Source organism: Corvus kubaryi, unplaced genomic scaffold (assembly GCF_017639235.1).
Source record: "Corvus kubaryi isolate FWS band 111438036 unplaced genomic scaffold, C.kubaryi_AGA036_p1.0 37284, whole genome shotgun sequence".
NCBI lineage: Eukaryota > Metazoa > Chordata > Aves > Passeriformes > Corvidae > Corvus > Corvus kubaryi.
The window spans coordinates 3,739,712-3,762,416 of NW_024581088.1; the positions used below are offsets into that span (position 1 = coordinate 3,739,712).

At 41.9% G+C, this 22,705-nt stretch overlaps 1 protein-coding gene across 2 annotated transcripts in view; it reads right to left on the bottom strand.

The window, feature by feature from the left end:
* Positions 1-20,022, bottom strand: part of SPNS3 (sphingolipid transporter 3 (putative)) — a 35,537-nt gene extending 15,515 nt beyond the window's left edge. The window contains exons 1-10 of one of the 2 annotated variants that reach the window (XM_042025941.1): positions 19,716-20,022; positions 18,173-18,504; positions 14,987-15,052; positions 14,401-14,537; positions 13,710-13,861; positions 12,761-12,827; positions 11,713-11,903; positions 9,663-9,815; positions 6,346-6,535; positions 3,768-3,833 (exon numbers count right to left, since the gene is read on the bottom strand). In XM_042025941.1, the coding sequence (XP_041881875.1) occupies positions 3,768-3,833; positions 6,346-6,535; positions 9,663-9,815; positions 11,713-11,903; positions 12,761-12,827; positions 13,710-13,861; positions 14,401-14,537; positions 14,987-15,052; positions 18,173-18,380 (1,230 nt within the window). In that variant the 5' untranslated portion in view covers positions 18,381-18,504; positions 19,716-20,022. The remainder of the gene's footprint in view (positions 1-3,767; positions 3,834-6,345; positions 6,536-9,662; positions 9,816-11,712; positions 11,904-12,760; positions 12,828-13,709; positions 13,862-14,400; positions 14,538-14,986; positions 15,053-18,172; positions 18,505-19,715) is intronic. The other variant, XM_042025942.1, reaches the window with a different exon arrangement.
* Between the last annotated feature and the right edge of the window lie 2,683 nt (positions 20,023-22,705).

The window sequence follows — 22,705 nt, forward strand, 5'->3', positions numbered from 1 at the left end:
GGTGCCCCAAACAGGTACAGTTTGCAGACCCCTCGAGCTGCCCCTGGAGGTTTCAGAGATCCCCCCTAAGACTCTGCCACAGAGCTGTCAGCTAAATAAGCAGATGGAACACACACGCTGGTGAACACTTCGGTACCTCTGAGGGCACTTCCAAAGACAGGGACACGTTGGTAGCCTTCCCAAACCCCATACAGGCTTCAAGTTCCAGCATCTCCTACACTATTAGCTGCCAAAAACCTAAAAGACAGAGTTCCATAACCTCACAGATGGCAAACATATTTCATAAGGAACACTCCAAGTACAGCCTCCCAGTAAACCAGCAAGGCAGCTACAACACATCTCCACTTGCACATTAGGACTGTAGTTGTACAGCAGATACCTTCGTGTTTACACTGAATAGGAGGCACAAAGGTGGCTACATGCAATGCCTCTTGATGCACCAGCCACAAAGGGAGGAAGTCCTTATCATTCAGTCAGCATCTTCCTTTGTCTTCAGCTCCGCAGGTCGCAGGAGAAATTAATTCCTAGTTACATTGTCTGGCTAGTAGTGCCATGTGGGAAGAAAGAAAAGTAATTTTCATGGCAAAATAAGAACATGCATTAGCAAATCCAGCTACATTATCAGAAATTCTACCAGTTCACATGGGAAACAAGGCAAAAAGAGAAATTACTGCTGTTATCTATGGCACCCTTCAGTCAGTATAACAGCAGTGATACACTGAACTCATGGGATTTCAACAGGATGAAACACAACTCCCAAGTAAGATTACCACTGAATGAGCAGACATCTACAAATTCAGCTCAATTCCATCATTTTTCTGATAAAATAATTAGTAGCATCTAGAATTCAAGAGATCCAACCCAAAGCACATTTGTGGTAATAAACTGGATGTCTGCCCCCAGGGGCACACATCAGGGGAACACAGCACCACAGAGCTCTGCTATGCCAAGCTTTTCACCTCTCCACTTGTTGCCAATTGATACAATATTGCTGGTAACTAATCCCACGGTATTTTAAAAGAAATGGAAATTAGGGGTGTTGGTCACCTGGGAGACAAGAACTTCCTCCTCTTCTGAATTTACATGGATGCAGGATATGGCAATGATGCTCCCCACAGACTTCTGCAGGCTGCAATGTGATGCAGCATTCCCTAAGAACAGCATTCCCTGAGACTGCAGTGATGGAACTGAACAAAAGCCCTGCCCCCGCAGGCTTTGCAGTTTGGGTTCAGGGAGGAATTGAAGGAAAGAGCTGACAGCAACCATCTGCCTCACTCTCCTCACCATGTATCACCACTACCTAACTCAGTGATGTCACCTCCCTCTTTAACTGTGACAGAAGACAGAATTAAAATGCAGATGTAGGAGTTCAAAGAAAAGTAAATTGAGAAACTTAAAAAAGTTGGTGCCTCAACTGATATAAAAACAATGGCAATGATATTAACACTTGGTTCTGGTGCAAAAACCCCCAATTATTTCAAAATAAACTGAAACAGAATCTAAGTAAAAATGTCAGTCTGGACCAGTGATAGTTTTTCTGCACCTGTTCACTGCTGTAAGGCTTCAGCTCTTTTCTCGTAGGATAATCATTTCTGACCATTCTGCGAGAGTCGAATAAGAATCAAAACCCTCTTGGCTGCTGGCTGAGATTTTAAGCAAGCAGCCAATTCACTAATGCTGACTGCATTATTTACTACTTCATTAAAATTCCAGAGTGCAGAAAACTGACATGTAGAGAGCAGCACCGTGAAAGAGAACATAATGCACAGTCAGTGTCAGCAGGACTTTGCTGAAGACCCATGAAATGTAAGTAGTTCCGTTCCTTCATCTCAATCAGAATGTAAAGAAAGGTTCTTCAACATGAAATAAAAAGATAAACAGACATGTCAAGGCAAGGTCAGGCAGTGGAAGGAGAGCTCTGTAGTGCTTCACAGCTGGTCCCTTTGGTCACTAGACAGTGCTCAGCATTTGGTAATATACTTTCTCATCCTTTTACACAGACTCTGTAATAGGGATACTCCTATCTCTGCTCAGATTGTCCCCTACTTGGGTTTAGTTAGCCAGTAGAGATACCAAGCAAGTTGTATATCTGAGCAACTCAGACCACAGTGACAGTGACCTCAGGGGTAAACTTCTAGTTCCTGTGATAGCAAAGGACAGTGACCTGTGTTCCACTGGAGCCAAAGCCTGCAAGGTTTTTTTACTGTCCCTCTTGTGAACTGGTATTGTGCATCACTGCATGTTGTGCTACACATGAATGCACTCACTGTGGTTCTTAAATGAAAGATTTATTATGACTATGGAGTTTGCAGCAGCAATCTGCAAATAGATTTCAGCTCCCTTAGAATGAAACACTATTACACAAAATGAGAAATGCTCACCTGACTCTTGCTTCGGAAGAAACAGCCAAACATCTCTGTTCAGCTGTCCCTTAACTTTGTGCCTTCTCTCACTTGTCCTGATGGCTTTACACAATTTTCCCACTTTCAGTGCCAACTGCAGCAGCACTGTGCCTGCACCACACTTGCCTGAACAGTCCCTGTCTCTCAAGGAGCTTCCTGCTTGAAATATTTAGGTTACCATCACATCCACAGTTTTTCAGCACAGGGATCCCAAAGTGGAGAGTTTGGGTCCCTTGTGTGACACAGTACTCTACTCCTCATAGAAAACTGTAGTGTCAATTTAAATATTTTGTCTTATGCCCATGGGTAGCAACAAAAGAATTGTCAATCGTATAAATAACTTCGGTATTTAAATCAGCTTTTTGCAGTCTGACTATCAGTTATGAGCATTTCTTCGCTTATTGCACTGATAAACCATATTCACTTGCTCATATTATGAATTAATAATAAAAAAAAGGTAATATAAACTACTTGATAAGACTCTAACAACCTGGGTAGTTTAGCGACCATAGTATCTGTCCCATGGTTTACACAGACATCTATTAGTGACTGTGGAGCTACAACCTAGATGAAAGGTTGCCAAATTTTTATTTAGAGTAAAAACTCAAGTAAAATTAAATCTAAAAACCTTTGAAATGATAAAAAGAAGCTGCCCATCACAATCTAGACAAACTGTGCTACAAGATGTGTGCTTTTCACATCACTCCTTTCTAAAGAAACTACTGACAACAGAATCCAAATGAAATCATGCACTGCTATTCGTCGGGCTTGTGGTGTCAGTCCTGCAATCCCCAAGAGCCCCTTAAGCATCACTGCTGGCCTGATGCTTTGGCAGTGTAGCACCACTTCTGAATTGGACTTGCAAGCGCTGGAATTCATCTGCACTGTATTCTGGACTAAGGGAACTTGCTAATACATCATGCACTATCAGCTTTGCCTCATTTGCATCATGCTCTCAAACCTCTGGAAAACAAATAGAAAACCTGATTATAGACACAAAATGACCTTGTTTCTGGTGCAGACCATTTTCTGGCAGACATCTGACAACACAGAGCTGTACCAAAGCCCAAAATACTCTGGATACAGGCAGCACTAGAGAGTCCCACGTGCACGAGTTCCATCCAAATCAGGACATCTTCCTGGGATTATAATAACTTGGACTACTGCACCATCACACCCTTATTGCCACTGGCATCCTTGCCCAGCAGTACATTGTGGCAGTGATTCCAAGCAGAATACCAATAAGGGGATTCTTAGTAGGAGTTCGTTCATCTGTCCCCAGAAAGCCACCAAGATGCAGGCTTAGGAACAATATTACACGGACAAAAAAACTTGAAATAAGGAAATAGTTTCACAAACACTTACCAGCAGTATGTCTGTCACAACAGCCCAGTTTACAGACAAAAATAATTCTCCAAGTGCAATAAAAATCTGCAAAACAGAAGAAAGCAGTGACTATACTATTACTATTACTGTTACTATACACTGAATTGCCCTTCTAGGCTGTGAAGGTAAGACAAGCTCACTGACTGTGCTTATCTATGTAAGAGTTGTCCTACATACCCATTACTTCTAAATTAAACACCTCTGTCTACGCTTACAAACACTAACTTCATCTTAAAGGTGGGGAAAGGAACCAAAGAAGGTATTTGAATCACAAATCCTCAGCAGAAGAGCCAAAATAGGAAACATACCACCCTCCCAAATTAACTGCTGTGAACTACTGAACCCAAGAAGAGAAAAGCAAGATCCATGGAAGAGAAACATTCAGTGCAAGTTTAGAAAGTGCACAGGGATGCATATGAAGCCAACTGAGCACCTCTGTGCCAGTGCAAGTACTCTTGAGGGCTCCTTCGGAGAGAGAACTTCCAAAATGGAATGGACTCCAAGGAACAGGCAGTCTCAAAACCTTGGTGTCCTGTGGGAAATCCCTAATCCATCACAGATGGAGACCCAGCCATGAGGAAAAGGGGTAGGGCACCGAACAGTTCTTACAGCTGTGGTCTCAGGAAATATTAACCCTTTCAGCCAGTCCTGGATACAGATTGAAGCAGCCTGCCCAGACTAAGTGAGACTTGAGGAAAGCATTAAAGTTACACCACTGAGGTGGAGCAGTGCTAGAAAGCAGGATCTCTTCAGAAACACAGGCCACAAAGTCACATGGCACCTGGAACATTATTCTTATCTACTAATCACACTGATGGCACATTGTTACAACAGGTGCCAGCATCGTGTTTGGTAAGGTCTTGGCCAAGCTGTTGTCCCTGGTTGATGAAAACACAGTCTAGGAAAGGCATAGTGACAAACTGTCAGATGTTTTTGGAGGGATGGCTTACATTCTCCTAAGGAGAACTAGACCTAGTATCCCTAGGATATCTATAGATATCCTAGAGGTAATAGATAAAGATCATAGACCTAGGATATCCATAGCTCCTCTGTGGTTCTTGTCTGTTCTGTTCATTTGTTTTCTTCTCCAAACCAGTTTGGAGAAAAAGTTCCTTGAAGCACTGAGATACTTAGTATAGACCATTATCCAGACATCTTTTCCTTCACAGTGCTTTAGATTAGATATAAAGAAGAAATTCTTCTCTCTGAGGGTGGTGAGGCCGTGGCACAGGATGCCCAGAGCAGCTGTGGCTGCCCCATCCCTGGAAGTGTCCAAGGCCAGGTTGAACAGGGCTTGGAGAAACCTGGTCTAGTGGAAGATGCCCTTGCCCATGGCAGGGGAATGGAACTGGATGAGCCTTTAGGTCCCTTCCAACCCAAACCTCTGATTCTCTGATTCTAACAAAAGGTACATTTTGGTAGTTCCAACCAAATATATTATTGATTCACTCATATCACAGAGACTGGCAAAGTAAACGGTTGCTCTCTACCTTTAATGACAAAAAATCCCCTGAGGAACACACTCAGAGTGGAGCTATGGGGGACTGAGAAGCAGAAAAAGAAAATGGCTAATTCTTCTGGGCACACAGATCCCTACTCTTAGATCTAAAAATAATCTTCAATTTCACATTTTGCTTTGGGTACCCGCACTCAGGCAAATCCACTTGTGTTTTCTCTTGGTGTAAAGGTGTTTTTCCACAGGAATACACAGTCCTGAGGAGTCAGAAGGAAAACCTCTTTGAACAAGTGTTATTCTTAGAAGCAAAAAACCTGCAAAAGTGCCCTTTTGTAGAGAACTGTTGATTACTCTAATTAACTTTACTTGGATCCTCTTATTTATGTTAATCATGGTGATTTTGGCTGGGAGTCACAGGAAAAAAGCACAGGAGTCTTCCCCTAGCTGTTACCAGATTATAGTTGAAATGGGGTTTACACTCGATTCCCTCTTACAGGGATTTTTTGCCATTCCTAGTAAGTTTCTGTCTTCCCCTTTACTGAGAACAAAATTTAAGTGATTTATACTTCAGTTTGCATGGCCAAAAGCTTGACTTCAAAGATCAGGTAGCGATCTGGGGCTTTGAAGGTAAGAGCTAAATTATTCTTAGCAAGAACTGTGTGTATTGTACAGTCCCAATGACACCAATCTTTAAGTATTCAGAGAGCAAAAATAAATAAGAATACTATATTAGCCACAAAGCATTAACATAAGATTGAGACTTGCTTTAACTACATTTCTGCATAAGGGACAAGTTTCATGCAGCTAAATGCATAGTTACTATTCTCTTCTTCAGTGTGGGCACTCTGCAGGTCCTGAGGCCCAGCTTTTGTGTTCTGTCTACCCTTTATACTGGACCAAGGACTGCCCAGTGTGGCTCTCACAGGACAGACCTCAGCTAAGGGAGAGCTGAGCTTACCTGGATACCTTGTCACAAGCCACTGAAACCTCTTAATGGTCTAGAAGACTGCAGAAAATTCTACAAAAGCCACCCCTCACCTCCTCCTCCCCTTTCCCATTCTCCCTAGGATGCCAGAAGACATTTTGCTAATTGTCACTTACAAAAGTGGAAAGGATGTTCATCTGGGCCACCATCAGAGCTGTGTAGAGGCACAGGGCAGAAATGAACATGCTTGTGGCACAGATCAGAGGATCAGCTTTGTTGTTTATCTTCCTTAATTGTCTTGCGGCTTCTGCCCCGGCAATAACACCCAAGATTCCTGTCCCAATGGTGATGCCTCCAAATATTAGGCTGGTGACAAAGCAAAGGATTCAGCAGAGCATAGTAAGACTGTACCGTGGAAAAATAAATGGTGTTAGCTTGTACCTGCAGTTTCAGAGGAATCTTTAATGGGGAAGTTGAATTTTATTCCACTTGATGTAACCCTCCCACTCCTTCTAAATGGATGTAATCCCAAGCCTCAGCTGAAGCTATGGCTTTGCAACGGCGGCTGTATCCTGTGGAGAAGATATTTTCCCATTTATAGAGCAGGTGTTATGCACCCAGGCTCAAGGAGGGCTCCGCTCAGTATGATCTGGCCTGGACATGCTGTGATTTAGAGGAGACACAGTCATCCTGGTTACCCTGAGAATCAATCTACCCAGTCATCCCTGAAACACAGATGGAGTAACTCTGTATCACAATCTGCTGTCTTGGAAGAGATCCTAGCACGTGGAATGATATACATCTAAATTATAACCCTCTGGTTAGCACAGCTGAGATGAGTCACTTCTCTGACTAGGGGAAACACCTACCACTTCCCAGAAGAGTTCAAAGAGTACTGAATAGGTAACTACTGCCAGGTCCACGTAGCATTTTCTGAACACAAAATTTCCAATACCATTCAGCTTTGTGTGTCTGCAAATGCAAATGTGTCCTTCGGGAACCACAAGTTCATGTTTTAAAAGAATATGTCTGAATAGCTTAGAAGATTCAGCTTGCAAAGGGACTTCCATGTGTGCTTTCATCTCTGTCCCAAATGAGACCCCTCAATGACAAAGCAAGTCTCTTGCACAAGATCAGTGGTGCCACTGATTGTTTAGTGCATCGTCATTCTCTGAAGGCAAACAGGGACAGGACAAATGTATTCTGAGCACAAGTGCTTCTGAATATTTTAGAGTGCTACATGGTGAGTTCTGTACATTTTCCTGAGCTTTCTCTAACTGTAAAGCAAAGTAACCAGCTGGGATATGATCTGTTCCTTTAAACTACAGCAGATCCACTTCTTAATTTTTTTCTGGCTAATTAAGAAGAATTCAATAATTCTAAAAGGAAAAAAAAAGGTATTGCTATGCAAGATAACAAACTTTAAGCAAATTTGTACTCTCCCTGCAAGTTCTTCAGGATTCTGATCCATCACTGTCTATAGCTCGATAGTGACATTATAGATTGTCACTAGGCAGAGTAATATCAAAGATTTCTTCAGGAGAGGCAAGTTCCAAGGTGACATTAGTTGATTGAAGCATTCATGGAATTGTGTTTAGAATATTCATGTATTGTAAACTGTAGTTGAAATAAACCTGCAGCTGGAATAAAAGAGAACAGCCAAAACTAAATCCAAGCACGGTGCAGTCAACAGAGAGTAGGAAAGTACAGAAGCCTAGTCCTGGAGAAAGGCTCCTATGGGATCTTTAAGGGTCTGAGAATGCTCACTTATCTCTCTGAACTGTTCGAAAGCGTTTGCACAAAGACCTGAACAAAAACTTCACACTGCCTATTTATCTACCTTGAAAGGATTGAGACTTGAGTCAGTTGTGGTGCCATTTGAGTTTGTGTTTCCAAGGAGTCTAAGTCACACAGTCTTGATCCTTAAACAAACTCTGAAACTGCTCAACAGCCAAAGGGGAAAATATCTTTAAAGTATCCCTGGGCAGGTCTGGTAATGTGCAGTTCCTCCAACACCATCAGGTCTGACACAGTAGTTTATATTCTGTTTCTTTACATCCCCTTGGAATAACAGTCCAAAACCAGCCTTATGCTGCTTCTGGCATGAGCTTATGCCAAGGTTATATTTAAAGCATCTTATAAGAAGCAGTACATGAGGTTAAACTATCAGATGCTCTGTTTCACTCCCCTGAAAACCATGTCTGCTCTCACAATACTACTGTGGAAAAATAATTCAGAAGTGGATTAGAAAACAAACTAGAGGCCAACACCTTCAACTTCACAAAGGAAATATTTAAACTGCATCTGTGAATAGATACAGCCAAGCATCTTAAACTGTTCAGCTTCCCTTATCTGCCTACCCTGAGCCAGACTCCTGTGTTTCACTCCCTTCCCAGTGCTGTTCATTGATAAATAATGTGCCAATGGTGGCATCCATGGAAGGACAATTCATTTCCCCTTGAAGGATTTTGGGATGACTCTTCAGTCCATGTGGTTATGCTACAACTTAGAAATCACTTTTGAGTTGACTCAGTTATTCCACTGCAGAAAAACAGAAGAATCCTATTAGCAGAGGACATATTCAAGATGTGATTACTGCTTTTCCCTTTAATTTTCTTTACCTGGAAAGGCCACGCAGAAAGCACTTAGTTCTTTGAAATCCATTACAAAAGCAGAGACTGAAACGAGATCTGGGATACCTCCCAGAGAAAGGGACACTTGTATGGAGACCACTGGTAGAGAGTCAGTCCCAGTGCTCACTGTTACTGAGGGAAGCCATGAAGACTCAAGAGGAACATTGAACACAGATTTGTATTCTGGACAACACACTGTGAAGAAAAACTTCCCTTCCTATATGGGGAAAAGGGGTCTACAAAAAGGTGTGTTATGACTACTTCAAAGCATTCTACTAGTGTAAATTCCCCTTCTTATACAATATTTGATACTATTAATGAATCTTCGTTGGTCTGGACATGCTCTGTAAGCAGAGCTCTGCTGGCAGCTACTCACAAGATCCTAGTTTGACATGATGATATAATACTACATCAAAATCATCACATTTTCTTCAAGCTGGGAGCCACAATGAACTCACCAACATGGCAGGGATTACAAAACCAGATTAACAAGAAGATAATAGGTTACTAAAACACTGGATTTAAATATACTTAAATGGGTATTTAAGTAGTTTGGGATGCACAGTCATTTGTCAACTAAAAACTCCTTGCTAAAGCTGCTCCTTTTTCCCCACAGGTGTTCCTATTACTGCTTCCTCCCACTTTACTGCAATAGGGCTGGCAGCATCTTTCCAGTTAACTGAGTGATTATAAACAAACAAACAAAGGGGAGTGTCTCAGATACCTGGAAGCAATTTAGTTTAACATTCACACCCCATTGCCTTCACAAAAAGTGCTCAGTCACATCCTCCCTTCTGCCTTTGGAAACAAGCTGTGACTGAGCACCGTGCAGTGTTTCCAGGTATGCTCCCACAGCTCACCTGTTAGATGAATTGCACGATTCTTGGAGGCATGGTGGGACAATGCCCTGGACAACCTGAGCCCTGTACAGAAACAGTGGCATCCACATCCCCAGGGCTCCAGTGACAAAGGCCATGGCAGTCAGACCGAGAGAGGAACAGACAAAACTACCGCTGAAAGTCAAAAGAAAACAACTGAGAGATATTAGAAAGAATGGTGTGTGAGGAAAAATGGAAAACCCATCTGCAACACCCAGGACTCCAAGCAATAGCAAAACAATTCATTCTGATGTCTTAGAATCAAAATCCACTCCCTTGAATATCTGAACTCTGATCAGGCTTTATCATGAAATTCAACAATAAAGTACTAATTAGAGCAAAGGGTACGACCTACTGATTTCATGTTAAATCCCAGTCTCTTGCAGATTTCATCGCCAACTTCTGCCAAAACAATTGCTGTGAATTTTTGATAGCAGAAATACAACAATAGAGAGTGAGAAAGAATTTAAAGGCTTTGTAGCTAAAGGAAAGGGTACTATCTGCAAGTCTAAATGCCTCGGTTTTTAAGTTGATTCTGTAACCAGTATAAATGAGAGTAACATCTGGGTCTTCCAAACTGTGAAGTTGCAGTGGCTGAAGCACTCCTTAACTCCACCTGAGTAAAAATAGATTCTCAATCTCCACAGTAAGTTTTGGACAAAAGGAGAAGCATTTTTGAAAACTGTCCAAACCTTGTCTCCTTCCTGCCCTATTCTAGGAGAAAATTAAATTTTTGCCAGACTCTTTGTCATTAATAGTTCAGGAGAAAACCCCCTTTGAGGTCAATAGGGACATACAAAATCTTAAGACTGCCGCAAATGACCAGGTGACCACCAGACTAGAGGATTTGTTAAGAAATTAACCCAATTCTCCATCTTCTAAAGATAAAGTGCTCTTGGACTTGATTAAAAGTGGAACCACATAGTTTTTTGGCAGTATGTCTTTATGCTTTGGAAATCAATTGCCCAAGGAAAAGAAAATGGGACTTAATTGCTAAAGGAAAAGAAGATTAAAAAATATTTTTACATTGGAAAAATCTCTGTAGGAAAGCAACTTTGGAGATAGTCTAGTTGCTGATATGTCAGAAAGGTTCATTTTTGACTCAGGAAAAATTATTTTTTTATTCACTTCAGGATGTAGTGCCTACAAATTGTGATCCAACAAAACTGATCGCTAGTGTACTTGCCGTTCAGGATGTAACGAGGATGCAGATTTAGTGGGCAGTTAGAAAACGCTGGATCGTGTGGAAGAACAGTCCAAGACAGACAAGGTCCCAGGAAAGCAAGTCTTTACACGAAAAGCGTTGGCTCGGGAAAGCAGCCTGCGGGCAGCGCGGAGCCGGGTCTGGCGCAGCTGCACAGCGGCACCTGCTGTTCCCGAACCGGCTCCAGCTCCTCGTCCTGTCCCGGCAGGGCCGGTCACCGCCTGACTGCGGGGCCACCGGAGCGAGGAACCTGCTCCAGTCCTGCTTCGTCCTGCAGGTCAGCTGCATCTTTAGTTTTTGTGTGGTTAAAAGGAAGATGTCACCTGCCAGCCACAGCTCAGCCCACCAAAATACATGGACAATTACTTTACAAACCATATTGGGGTCCTACAAACTCTGACCTCATGCATAGCAGATTCCCAAATACTACAGAGACTGCCTGAGACATGCTGATCCAACCTTCCTCAGGCACTAAGAGTTATAAACAAATTTACACCAGAAAATTATGCACTTTTACCAACCTAGCTTCCTTAGGGAAGTGAAAATTTAGTAGAAAATAGAGCTGGATTTAAATAGGAGCAAACTGCCATCATAACTTTGCCCCTTTCCCCCTCCTCAAAACGGGAGGATAGAAGAAGCAAATAAATTTTTTATCTCTTGTGTAGAATTTGTGTAAAAAAGTGGAAGAAAGATTTTTACTAATGGTGTTTCCATCCTCTTGCATAGAGCATGTGGCTCAAAGGCGTGAAGGGGATTCAATAGACGTATTTCTTAAAATGGACTGGTGACTCCTCAACAGAGGGAACCTTTGTAGCTCAAACCACTTACTTCTTGGCAAGTGATCCCACATCTTGACACCAAGTAGTCTTGGCAGTTCTATGTACATCTGGCTTCTCATCTGCTCTTTGTATCGTGCCGGAGATGCTCAGTGCTCTGTGTGCTGCTGTCTTTCTCTGGATCCTGTGAGGGACCAGTAGAATCAGGAGAAGCAGTGCCAGTCCTCCCATGCAAGGAGTTACCTGTAGACACAAGGCTGGTTAGATCAAAGACACCTGTTTTCTTATAGAGAGAACTCCACAGCAATTCAAATTGTGTTAGAACCACATATCAGAAAATTGCAAATATGTTCAGAAATAGATGTGTGCTGGTTTAGGTCATATTTGTAAAGAAAAACGGTGACTTAGGTGACTTTGGAGGAAAGATAATAGATCCTCCCTCCCCATCATACAGATACATGATCGCTTCTCCCTCTGATTTTAAAGAAAAAACATGTGAAGAAAGAAAACTGTACTGTAGTACTCCAGCCACAAACACAAGAATCACTGATGCAGTCACCAGTGTTACCTGAGTAACATCAGTGTTACTCCAGTAAATATTCTGCCCTACTCTGCATGTGCTAGCTGATTCTGTATACAAGGCATGAGGCTCTGACAAAGTGCTTCCAAAGCACTCTCAATGAGAGACATCACAATGACATGACCAGAACAGAAGAGGTTATTTTCTTGAAACCCTCAAATAATAGAAGTTGTTCCCAACAGCATTCCAGAAAACTGGTGCTACCAGTATATGATCATTTTACCTTCAAATTTTCTGTTTGAGGAGGTTTTGGTGCAGTAGCAACCATTCCAAATGTGCCCTCAGGTAAGAGGAACATCAGCACCTGCCCTGGTTGCTGTACGCTTTCACCTACACCTAAGAAGTTTCTAGGCAGAAATTTGCCACTTGTCCTGCAGGAAAATTTCTCCTAAACACAATGTTCCTGACCTGTCAGAAGGTAGAAAGTCCTTCCACTGCTCACCTTTAACACAATGAACTTAAAGAATCCAAACCCCAGTGATGATTTTGATGTTACGGTGAATGAAAATGAGTGACTCACCCTGAATGCCCAGTGCCAGTCACCTGTGCTTTTTGCCATGCCAGCTGCCAGCATGTAACCACAGCCACTGTAAACAACAGAAAGGAATGATCAGTAAGCACCAATGAACTCTGGATGGCTGAAATGACATGTCTTGCCAGCTGAGGAGAGCACACAGAAGTGTTCTGTCAGTTTTCCAAAGGGATAAACAGAAATAACCCTCATGGTTTGTGCTACTCTACTTGCCAGCCAGTATCAAAAAGAGAGTCTAACCTCCTCAGAGCAGACCTGAGACAATGACAGTAACGTCCCAGATTCCCCTTGGAATACATATTCTGTAGAATGACCCTGCAAACCCTGGTCAAAGAGCCCATAAAACAGTTTATTACCTACTCCCTTCTGTGCTAGTCACAGGAATTATGCCCTGCAGGAATTTCTTTAGTTTTAATCTGCCTTCTGGGCCCAGCCTTGGCTGCCTGCTCTGATACAGAGTATGCCTCTAAACCACTTGAAAAGCCCTTCTCCTCCTTTTTTTCAGACACAATGTCAATTTAACTAAAAGAGGAGAGGGAAATACCACTTCTTCCTTGGGAGATATTTAATGGAGGGTCCTTGAAAAATCTGTCAAATAAACTAATACCTAAAAGCTTTTGCTTCCAAAACACAGAAATAAATTACATACTCTCATGCACATATTTCTTTTAGAATTGATTCAATATTTTATTCAAAGCCAGAGTTTCCAGAGTTTGTTTCTCCCTAAAAATGTTGGGGAGAAAAAGCAAATTTTTTTCAAGGTAAGTAGAGAAATACACCTAATCAACTCTATTCAAACTTGCTAAGGAAGGGACAAATCCCTTTGCAAGAGTCAATGCAGAAGTACATCAAAATAAATCTGATTAGGGCTCAGGGTATATTGAATTGCAGGTGTGGTCAGACAGAATTTCAAAAGGCCACTAGCAAGAAAACCAACCTTCCCACTGGAATAAAGATGTAGAAGATAGATAACACTGTGGTCCTTTTTCCTTCCTCAAACAGGTCTGCAATGATGGTAGGTGCTATAGTGGAGTAACTGGCAGAGCCAATGCCAACCAGTCCTCGTGAAAGAACAAATATCCTGTAATGCTGCAGGGAAAAGACATATTATAGTCAAAAAAAGGCCATGCAAGAAAGAAAGCTTACTGTTAAAGAGGGGCATTTTAGTGGATCAAACCTACCAGAGGAAATCAGAATTGAACTGCCTTTTGCCTATGTCTGTATTCCCTCTACTCACACCTCCTCCCCTCACATCTCACTGCTGGGCTTTCTCTTTCTGCACAGCAGTGACTTCTCAGAGTGACACCCAGAGGGCATTTCAGGATAGGGTGGATAGCACACAAGCTTGCCCAACAAGCTGCCACACCGTAAGGTCATAAACAACAAACATGCAGGACAAAAATAAAATCCCATCAATTGCAACAATAATGTGGAGGTTCTCTATTGGCTGGGTTGGACGCCAGTGCCCTATAAGGCATTCCTGCATGGAGTACATTTAGTCCAGGCTTAAGGCTCGGGAAAGGAGTGGTCACTGATGCTTTTGCAAATGTGATTAGAGAAGGACCCTATCAAGTCCTGCAAGATGTATTCAGGTTGTTTTCAAAGCACCCTATAAAAAAGCAACATACCGACTCAGTGATGAATGAGCTCCCTAAGGTCACACCAGACCAGAAGAAAATACCAGCCCCAAGGATGATTTTCCTGTTGTAGCGATCTCCGAGGTATCCAAAGATGGGGGCAGCCAGCATGTAACACAAGGTGAAGACTGAAAATCCAACAATCAACAAAGACAATATTCATCCAATTATTTTTGTCATATGTGCTGCTCACCCCTCAGATAAACTCAGGTTATTTTTAGAGCAGGGTTAAAGGCAGACTGAGTTTGTAGGACTAGGAGGGGGACTGATATTTGGAAAAAGACAAATGCAGACTCAAAATACTTATACAAAAATAAAATGTATGTGAATTACTTAACTTCTTTATTTCTTGCGAAACCTTTCATCTTTTGTGGTTTCCATACTGTGGGATTTTTGAAGGACTCAACTCCAGTCTGCCTTCCAGTTTTGCATTATAGTCAGCCTGCCCACAAGTGGAAGTGAGCAATACCACATACGAGGAGGAACTAGGAGAGGTAAGTAACTGGACTGTGTTTTAGGAGCAGACCACAAAGGGGCAAGGCAAAGTCAACCATCTGAAATAAGGAAATTTTATTACCTGTTTGCAGTAGACCTGTCTTCCCATCACTAAGCCCAAAGTATTTCTGTATATCCAAAAGGATCCCTGCAACAGAGGCAGACATTGAACGACAGCAGAGTATCCTGCTCAATCCTGCTGTCAGCTCTAAAACAGGGCTTGCAAGAACTGCAGCACATTTTCTAGTTTAGATGTAAGCCAGTACTCTGCCACAAGCACAAGATGCACAGAAAATTAAAAATTCTTATCACTATAAATAAAATTAATGATCTTCCACTATAAGGGTCTTATGAGAGTCAGTTTACCCACTGTTTCAACCACACCTGTTCTGTTTCTTTTGCACCATTAGCACCTAAGTACATGAACAATTTAGAGTTCAAAGTTTAATGGACACGATGTGGAACAAAACACTGGATGTTAAGACAAAAAGGTCATTTTCTTCTCTATACTATGCCAGGGCTACAGATCTTCCATCTCACCTATACTGTATTTCCAATTTACATTGCTGAAAAACGATCAAAAATAGAAGGTACTGCTTTGAAAAAGCATACCTGTACTCCAGTATTGAAAGATATCAATTAAAAAAGACATTTATTTTCATACCACTTTAGTTTTGTCAAAATAGATAAAGTCATAGCATTGTTGAGAGGATGAAACCACCACCACTTACAAGAACAAGTTCTGTGTAATTTGCCTGCTGTGCTCACAGGAGCTCGTCTGCAGCAGAAGGGAGCTGGGTGAGGTCAGCAAGAGGCACCTCTTCTCCCACAGTGTGTTTTACATGTTGTGCCATGAACTATACTGCTCCAGCCACTTAAAAGCAGTGTGGGACCAGCTAATTTAAAGCTAAATCCATGTTCTCCTACAGTCCCCATGGCTGCAGCATCAGTCCACTCACTATTTACTGATGTGACTTCAAGTCAGTGCAGATCAAGGTCCAGCCTAACAGCAGCTCCAGAGATTTACAGTCGTTTCTCAATGACTCTTGAACATAGTTTACATTTAGGGATTTCCTAATGCTTTCAAAAGTTTAAATGGGTGATTTAATTCAAACATTTTGCATCATTAAAACAGGACAATCAATTGTATCTTTCCGGCAGCCAGTGATCAACGCACAGAAATACTGTATTACACGAATTCAGGTTTGGTCTCATGGATTATTTAGAACAAATCACAGCTAACAAGACTTGAACAGAACCACAACTTCACCTCAAACTAACACTCACACTGAACACAATTAAAATGTCATCCCCTCCACATAACTAAAATAACTGATCCTACTCGCTCCTGGCAAATTACAAAGCACTGATTTGAACAGCTTGGTGACAGAAAAGAGGGGAAAGGTCTGCATGGTCACTAGTTTTAACAAATTTAAGTCAGCAGACAATTAAGAGGAAGAGCTTGTTTTCTGTGATGCAAATGCTGTCAAAGCCTGTGAGCAAAACTATCCGGAAACCACAGCTTTGTAACTGCTACCAGTTTACTGCTGGTTTACTTCTAAGCAGATACTCACACCTCCCCTTCCTCTCTTTCCTGTTAGCTGATACCTAACAACATGGTCATACACTTGGACAGCCAAACTCAAATGCAAAGCAAAGTGTTGCAAGAATTCTGCAGTGGCACGGAATTATAGCAGGTGAACAGTATATTGCTGTGGTATAAACTTCAGCTTACAGACTTCCTCCATGGCCCAGGAGACATAGGATTAAGTAAAAAGTGGTTTAGTCATACAGTGTAATTAAAGGAGATGTTTCAAAGGCCTGGGAACTATCCCAACCTCTGCTCTTGAATTCTTACGTGTCCCTGAAGGTACCTCACTCACAGGAGCATGCTGGGGAAATTTTAAGCTCTTAGCAGGTACAGGAGCTCCTGAATAGTTCAAAGCCTAGAATGAGCCAAATGGCTTCTTGAACTTAACCCCCCAAAGGGGTTACCCTTCTAGCATCCAAGTTCTCCCTTGAAGATATTTTCTTTCTCTTCTGTCCTCTGCCCTTCTCCAAGGAAAGTTACTTGACAACAGAATGCATACACAGAAGCTTTTCACCAACAGCCTTGCAGTGTCATTCAGCAGGCACTGCTACTGCACTCCTACTCCTACTTGCTTCCTTCCCTCTTGTGTTGTTTAAAAGTACTCAAAAAACCAAGCTCAACCTCCTAAACCCACTATGCTCTCCATTATTAAAGACACTGACTGAATGTCCTAAATTTCTGAATGGTCTAAGTAGCAAAATAACTCCTTTGTGTACAGTAACTAGGTATTAATTCCAAATTCAATAGTCCATCCTTTGGGTTTTTTCAAGGTTATAAAACATTGCTGTTTCCCAGGCCACTCAGAAGTAAAATATAGCAAGGTCACAACAAGTGTTTCCCCTATTTTCTAAATCAGATGCCTGGAAGCATGGTAGATGCTTAGGAGTGTTACTAAATAAAAGAATTTACACAGACCACAATTTACATGGGAGAAAAAACCCACAGTTTTCCCTCCAGTTTACTATAAGCAACTCTTGGTTGTTTTCAGCTAGGGAAAAAAAATAGTTTAAAAATCACATTTTGGAGGAAGGATATTATTTATTAGACAACAAGTCATAACTTGGGTAGGGCAAGGCTTAAGGAAGTGGGTCTCTATTCTTTTTTCACAATCATGTTCTACTCTTCATTGCAGAAGTCACAAAACTGCCAGCAGCTCACAAGGAAGTTAAGCCTCCCCTAAGCAAACTAACACAGATAACAAAGTTATCACAAAGATGACATAGTTTTTGTACTTTTAAGGGAGGGAATAGCATCAGTATTCTTCAGATAAAGGAATACCATGTAGAATCTACTAGATGAAAAGAAGGCCTTGAAACTGCTGGGTACAGTAAAGAGAAGCTCCTTAGTCAAACCTCTGTAGAACCCAGCCACAAAAATGGACCAGTTGCTCCATATGCTAAAGTCTGTTTATAAGAGACCTAGATTTTAAAATATTATATTATTTTTATAAGCATTCCACTAACTATTAATATCCAATAAATCACTTCTAGGTTTTTCCAGATTTATAATTGGAAGTTTCATTAAGAGTATGATCAACAGGCTAAAGCAGATAAATGAGAAATAGTAAAAAGACATAAATATCCTTACTTTAGAAACGTTTGTAGAGTTTAGAAACATTTGCAGAACTGCTAAGAACTTACATTTCTTTTTCTTTAGAAGAGGAAAATGGGCTCTCACCTGGCACAATGAACCAGTCAATGAAATTTATTAAATTCCCAAAGCACAGCACGGCAACTACCAGGCAATCCCTCTTTGCTGGATTGTTCCTTGACACGGACACTGATGGACATTGTGTCCCATCTGCTGCAGCAGCTCCATAATTCTGTCCCTCAAGCAGTGGCTGGAGCAGCAAGCCTGTGTCTTCATGTTCGCAGGGGGGTTGCATGTTTCCAGTGCAGACACTCAGCAGGGATGATGAAGCATTTCCTCACACAAAATTGATGTGTTGGGGCTATGAGGAACTTCAATCACTACGGTCATTTCCGGCACTGAAGCCCAGCCACTAAGAACTGAAATGAAATGCTCCTTGCAGTCAGAAGAACTTGCAAACAAAAAAGCTGCAGTGTTTTGCAAAAGTGCTGAAGACCATGGCCTTGAAGACTAGGAAAAGTAAATGTAAACAAAAGCAAAGTAATCCATTGTGCACCCAAGAAATAAAAGTGCACAACTCTGCAGTGATATCACAGAAACTACAAATGCCAAAATAACAATATTCTTTGTTGTCAGTGAGTCGCCAAAGCTAAAAATAGTCTTTCTACAGAAGAAAGAGAGAAAGAGAGAGAGAGAGAGAGAGAAAGAGAGAAAGAGAGAAAGAGAGAAAGAGAGAAAGAGAGAAAGAGAGAAAGAGAGAAAGAGAGAAAGAAAGGCTAATTTTCTAGACCAGTACCTATTTTTTTTACTTGAGCCCTCCTTTACCACAGATTTCTTGTGCAACTCTGTGACAAGTCATTTGCTTTCTCTGCACCTCAGGTTCTCACCACACACAAACTGTGTCCTTTAAAACAGGGAGGGCTGTATAGCTTTGTCCTGCCACCTAAGCATTCCCTGCTCCTTGCTATCGCCCACCTGTTTGGCCAGATATACTCCCAGAACAAAATCCTTCCCCCTAAGTTCCAGAGTTTTTAGGTCAAATCAGTAGAAGACTCATACTCCACACTACATGCTGGGTTTCATTTGGTGTTTTAGGGAAGGAATATGAAACAAAACCAACCAACCAACAACCCAGAACGCTACACTGAGCAGAGAAAGGGAAATGGAAACAAAACCACTCTTCCCCACTGCTGCTGGAACAGTGCACATTCCACAGTTTTGAGTTGTTCAAAGGGATTTTTTTTCCCTTTCTCCCTCAAGAAACAGTTCTGAAAGGGGAGGAGCAGAGGGTATAGGAAGGCGTTCTTGTTCTTTTGGCACATGAAGACACCTTTATCTGCCTTCTTTCTTCTGCCCACTCACATTTTTAGAAGTATTCAGTCACCTGTCTTTTGAGCCACTTTGTGGATTACCAACTTCAGAAGCTAATTTATTTTTTGCAGCCTGTTAAGAAAATTTAAAGTGAAAATTACCAGCAAACTCTAAGAGTTTAAGAGTGAGGCAGCTAATTTGAATGAGGACTGCTTATGGTTTATGACTCATGCATGAAAACACCAGCCTGTGGTTGGGCTTTTTTAAAGAACTGTGTGTTTCACACTTTAGACTAACTAAAAAACAAAATAGCACCTACCACTCTTGGCCCTTTTGTAAAATCCAGACTCCTTTGCTTCCACGTGCTCATTCTATCTTCCCTTTCTTTTATCTCTCTCCTTTTTTCGCTGCTATAGACCACAGAATGTTCTCTGAGCAACGTCACGTTATCCGCACCATCCCAGCGCTTAACTAAACCAGCGAAGCCAAGAGCTCCTTGGAAGTTCTTGGAAGCAATAAAGAATCAACACAATTTTGTAGCAATTAGAAGTTTTCCCTCCAACCCCAGCCGAGGACAAAGGAAAATCAGGAGCACCTATTCCCATCACCGGTTCAATGCCTCAGACGAGTTCGGGCGGGCTGTGGCGGCGCCCGGGCGCTGCGCCGCTGGGTGGCGCCCCAAGCCCGGCGCGGCGCCGCCGCCCCGCCCGCTCCCGTCCGGCCTCCGTATCCTTCCCCGGGAATATTTTCCGTGTTTGATGCCCAGCCGCCGCTCAGACCTTGTAAGGAGAAGGCCTCACGGGGCAGCTCATCATGGTTTAACTCTCACTTTGGATAGTTTAAATGTCTCTTGATCCAAGCGTCCTCGGAGTACCCAGGGCACATCCTATATTACTCTCAACTCCTGACATTTACTGCTGGACCTGATGTTTTGAGACAGCCAAAGGCAGGTTTCTAACTATAACTGCTGTGGCAAGAACACAATTCTGCTTTTATAACCCAACATTTCCAAATTCCAAATTTTCCAAAGACAGAGTCAGATTAAACAAGATGTTCCTCACAAACACAAACCCATCAGTTCTAAACACTTCTTTTGATTCCATTTTTGCCCTTCATTAGTTTCCAGATATCACTTCCACTTCATGCTTTTTGTTGCTGTACTACCTGGCCACTGGTGGCATCGCGTCTGTGTACACATCCCCCTTCTCCCTTCCCTCAGTGTCACAAGCCACCTCCTTCCACCCATTCCGGCTTTCACTGCTGGGTACAAGTCCGCAGAGGTTTTTAAAAGGCCCCCTGTGACTTTGCCTTCCTCTGTCAGCTCCTATAGCCATCATTCCTTGACAACCATCATTCCTTGATAGCCACCCTGCCTTAACTGCATGCTTGTGCTGTTCTCCAATCACAATTTTCGTGTTTATCCAGACCACACTGCACCAAAAACTTCCAGCAAAAGTTCGTGGCAATCCACTTTCGCATTGTGGGCATATAGAATGCCACTATACAATGTAAGCCAACTTTTGTTAGGCAAGATCACAGCTCATTTCTTTATAGAAAATTAAATTTTTTCTTTATTTGTTCTGTCAGTCAGGCAGCTCCTTTCTTGGAACGAAGTGCAGTGTTTGCTTCCACAGCTTACCCTGGCGGTGCCAGGTGCCCATGCAATATAAAAGGCAGCTTTTTATCCCTGTCATACTCCTTCAGAAGCTCTGTTCTCTTGGTGGTTCATTTGAGCATGAGATCTCATAGCTGTGCCATGCAGTTAAACTCTCCCATGAGAGCAGCAAGTCAGAACCTCTTTATTCTCATGTTTGGCACCAGCCCACACACAGAGCAACATATTTTCTTACACCATTTGGAATCTGGCTGTGGTACCAAAAGTTGTTTTGATGGCTGAACCTGACAGAGGCAACTGAGATCCCCCAGATGGACACACAGGTTTGGTGATAGTTAAACTGGCTGGCTGATCCTCAGCAGGCCAAGAAATGTGCCATGCCTGAATCCTGACAGGACTGCTTACACACAACTGATGTGAGAGCTTCCAGCTTTCTCTGAAAGGATTTCCAAGTATTTACTACAAAATGCCTTTGAATGTATTTATTTATCCAAATAACCTCTAATGGTGGATGCTGCCGCATCCGTGAACAGCTTTGGAGGTTTGCCAGAGCTTTCCCAGAAAGCTACATCAGAAGGGGCATTAATAGTGAACCAAGATGTCAGACAGATATACATTGAAAATATTTTATTATCCTGATTAACTCCAAACCATTTCCATACATGTAACAAAAAGAAGCTTATTAAGCCACTGAACAGGAAACAGCAACAAAATCTATGAAAACTAAATATGAAAATAATATTAATTGTTGACTAAATCTAACAATACTGATTTTAGGAAGAAAGAAATAAGCTGCTTTTGGTATCTCTCTCATGCATTACCCAGACAGAGAACATAAAGTAACCACAAGAAAATACATACTTTTCTGTTTTTGCAAGTATATATTTAATTGCTTCAATAAGGTTAGACCAACAAGCATGCATTTAATGCAGAACATAAGACTGGTCTGCATTTTGAGGTGTATGTATTTTAAGCCTGTTGTGATGGAAGCAAATTCATAAATCATGAGATTCTGCAAATAATTGAAATTTGGATTGGTGCAAAACTTAATAATTTTAGTGTCTGACAATATCAGAAAAGTGAAATTTAACATCATTCTAGTAGACAGACAGCTCAATAAATGCATGTCCAGACCCACCTGAAATATTCCACTCCAAGGAGATTCAAAGACAATTATAGTGACTGCAAAAAAGCTGCAGAATGACAGAGATTCAGGTAAGAGGTTGGGGGGGTTAAGGTTTGTCACTACTTGTACCAAGGCTGCACAATAACTCACTTTGGTTTTGAACCCAGTCTGCAGTGCTAAAACATAAAGACAGATTTGGACTGAGACACGAACACCTGGGCTGCACGTCTGCAGGGGCAGCAGTTTGACAGTTTAAACCAAGCAGTGACCAGCCTGACAGGAGGGCAGAAATGTAACCACGTATAAAAGTAGCATAATTTTCAGTTACAGATCTATTATAGAATCAACACTTGATCCTGTTCTCATACAAGACCATATTACAAAACTCCAGAGATGACTCATCTACTAATGTGTATATTTTTCTTGCCTTTCAGCCCTCCAGACTGATGTACATTTGCCAAGCTGTTATTGCCATGGAATACACAGCTGAGAGGGAGGGAGCCCGAGCACTCTCCTTCCGAGGGAAGTTTGAGAAATTCTGCACCTGTACTTTGTTGAATCTGCTCTA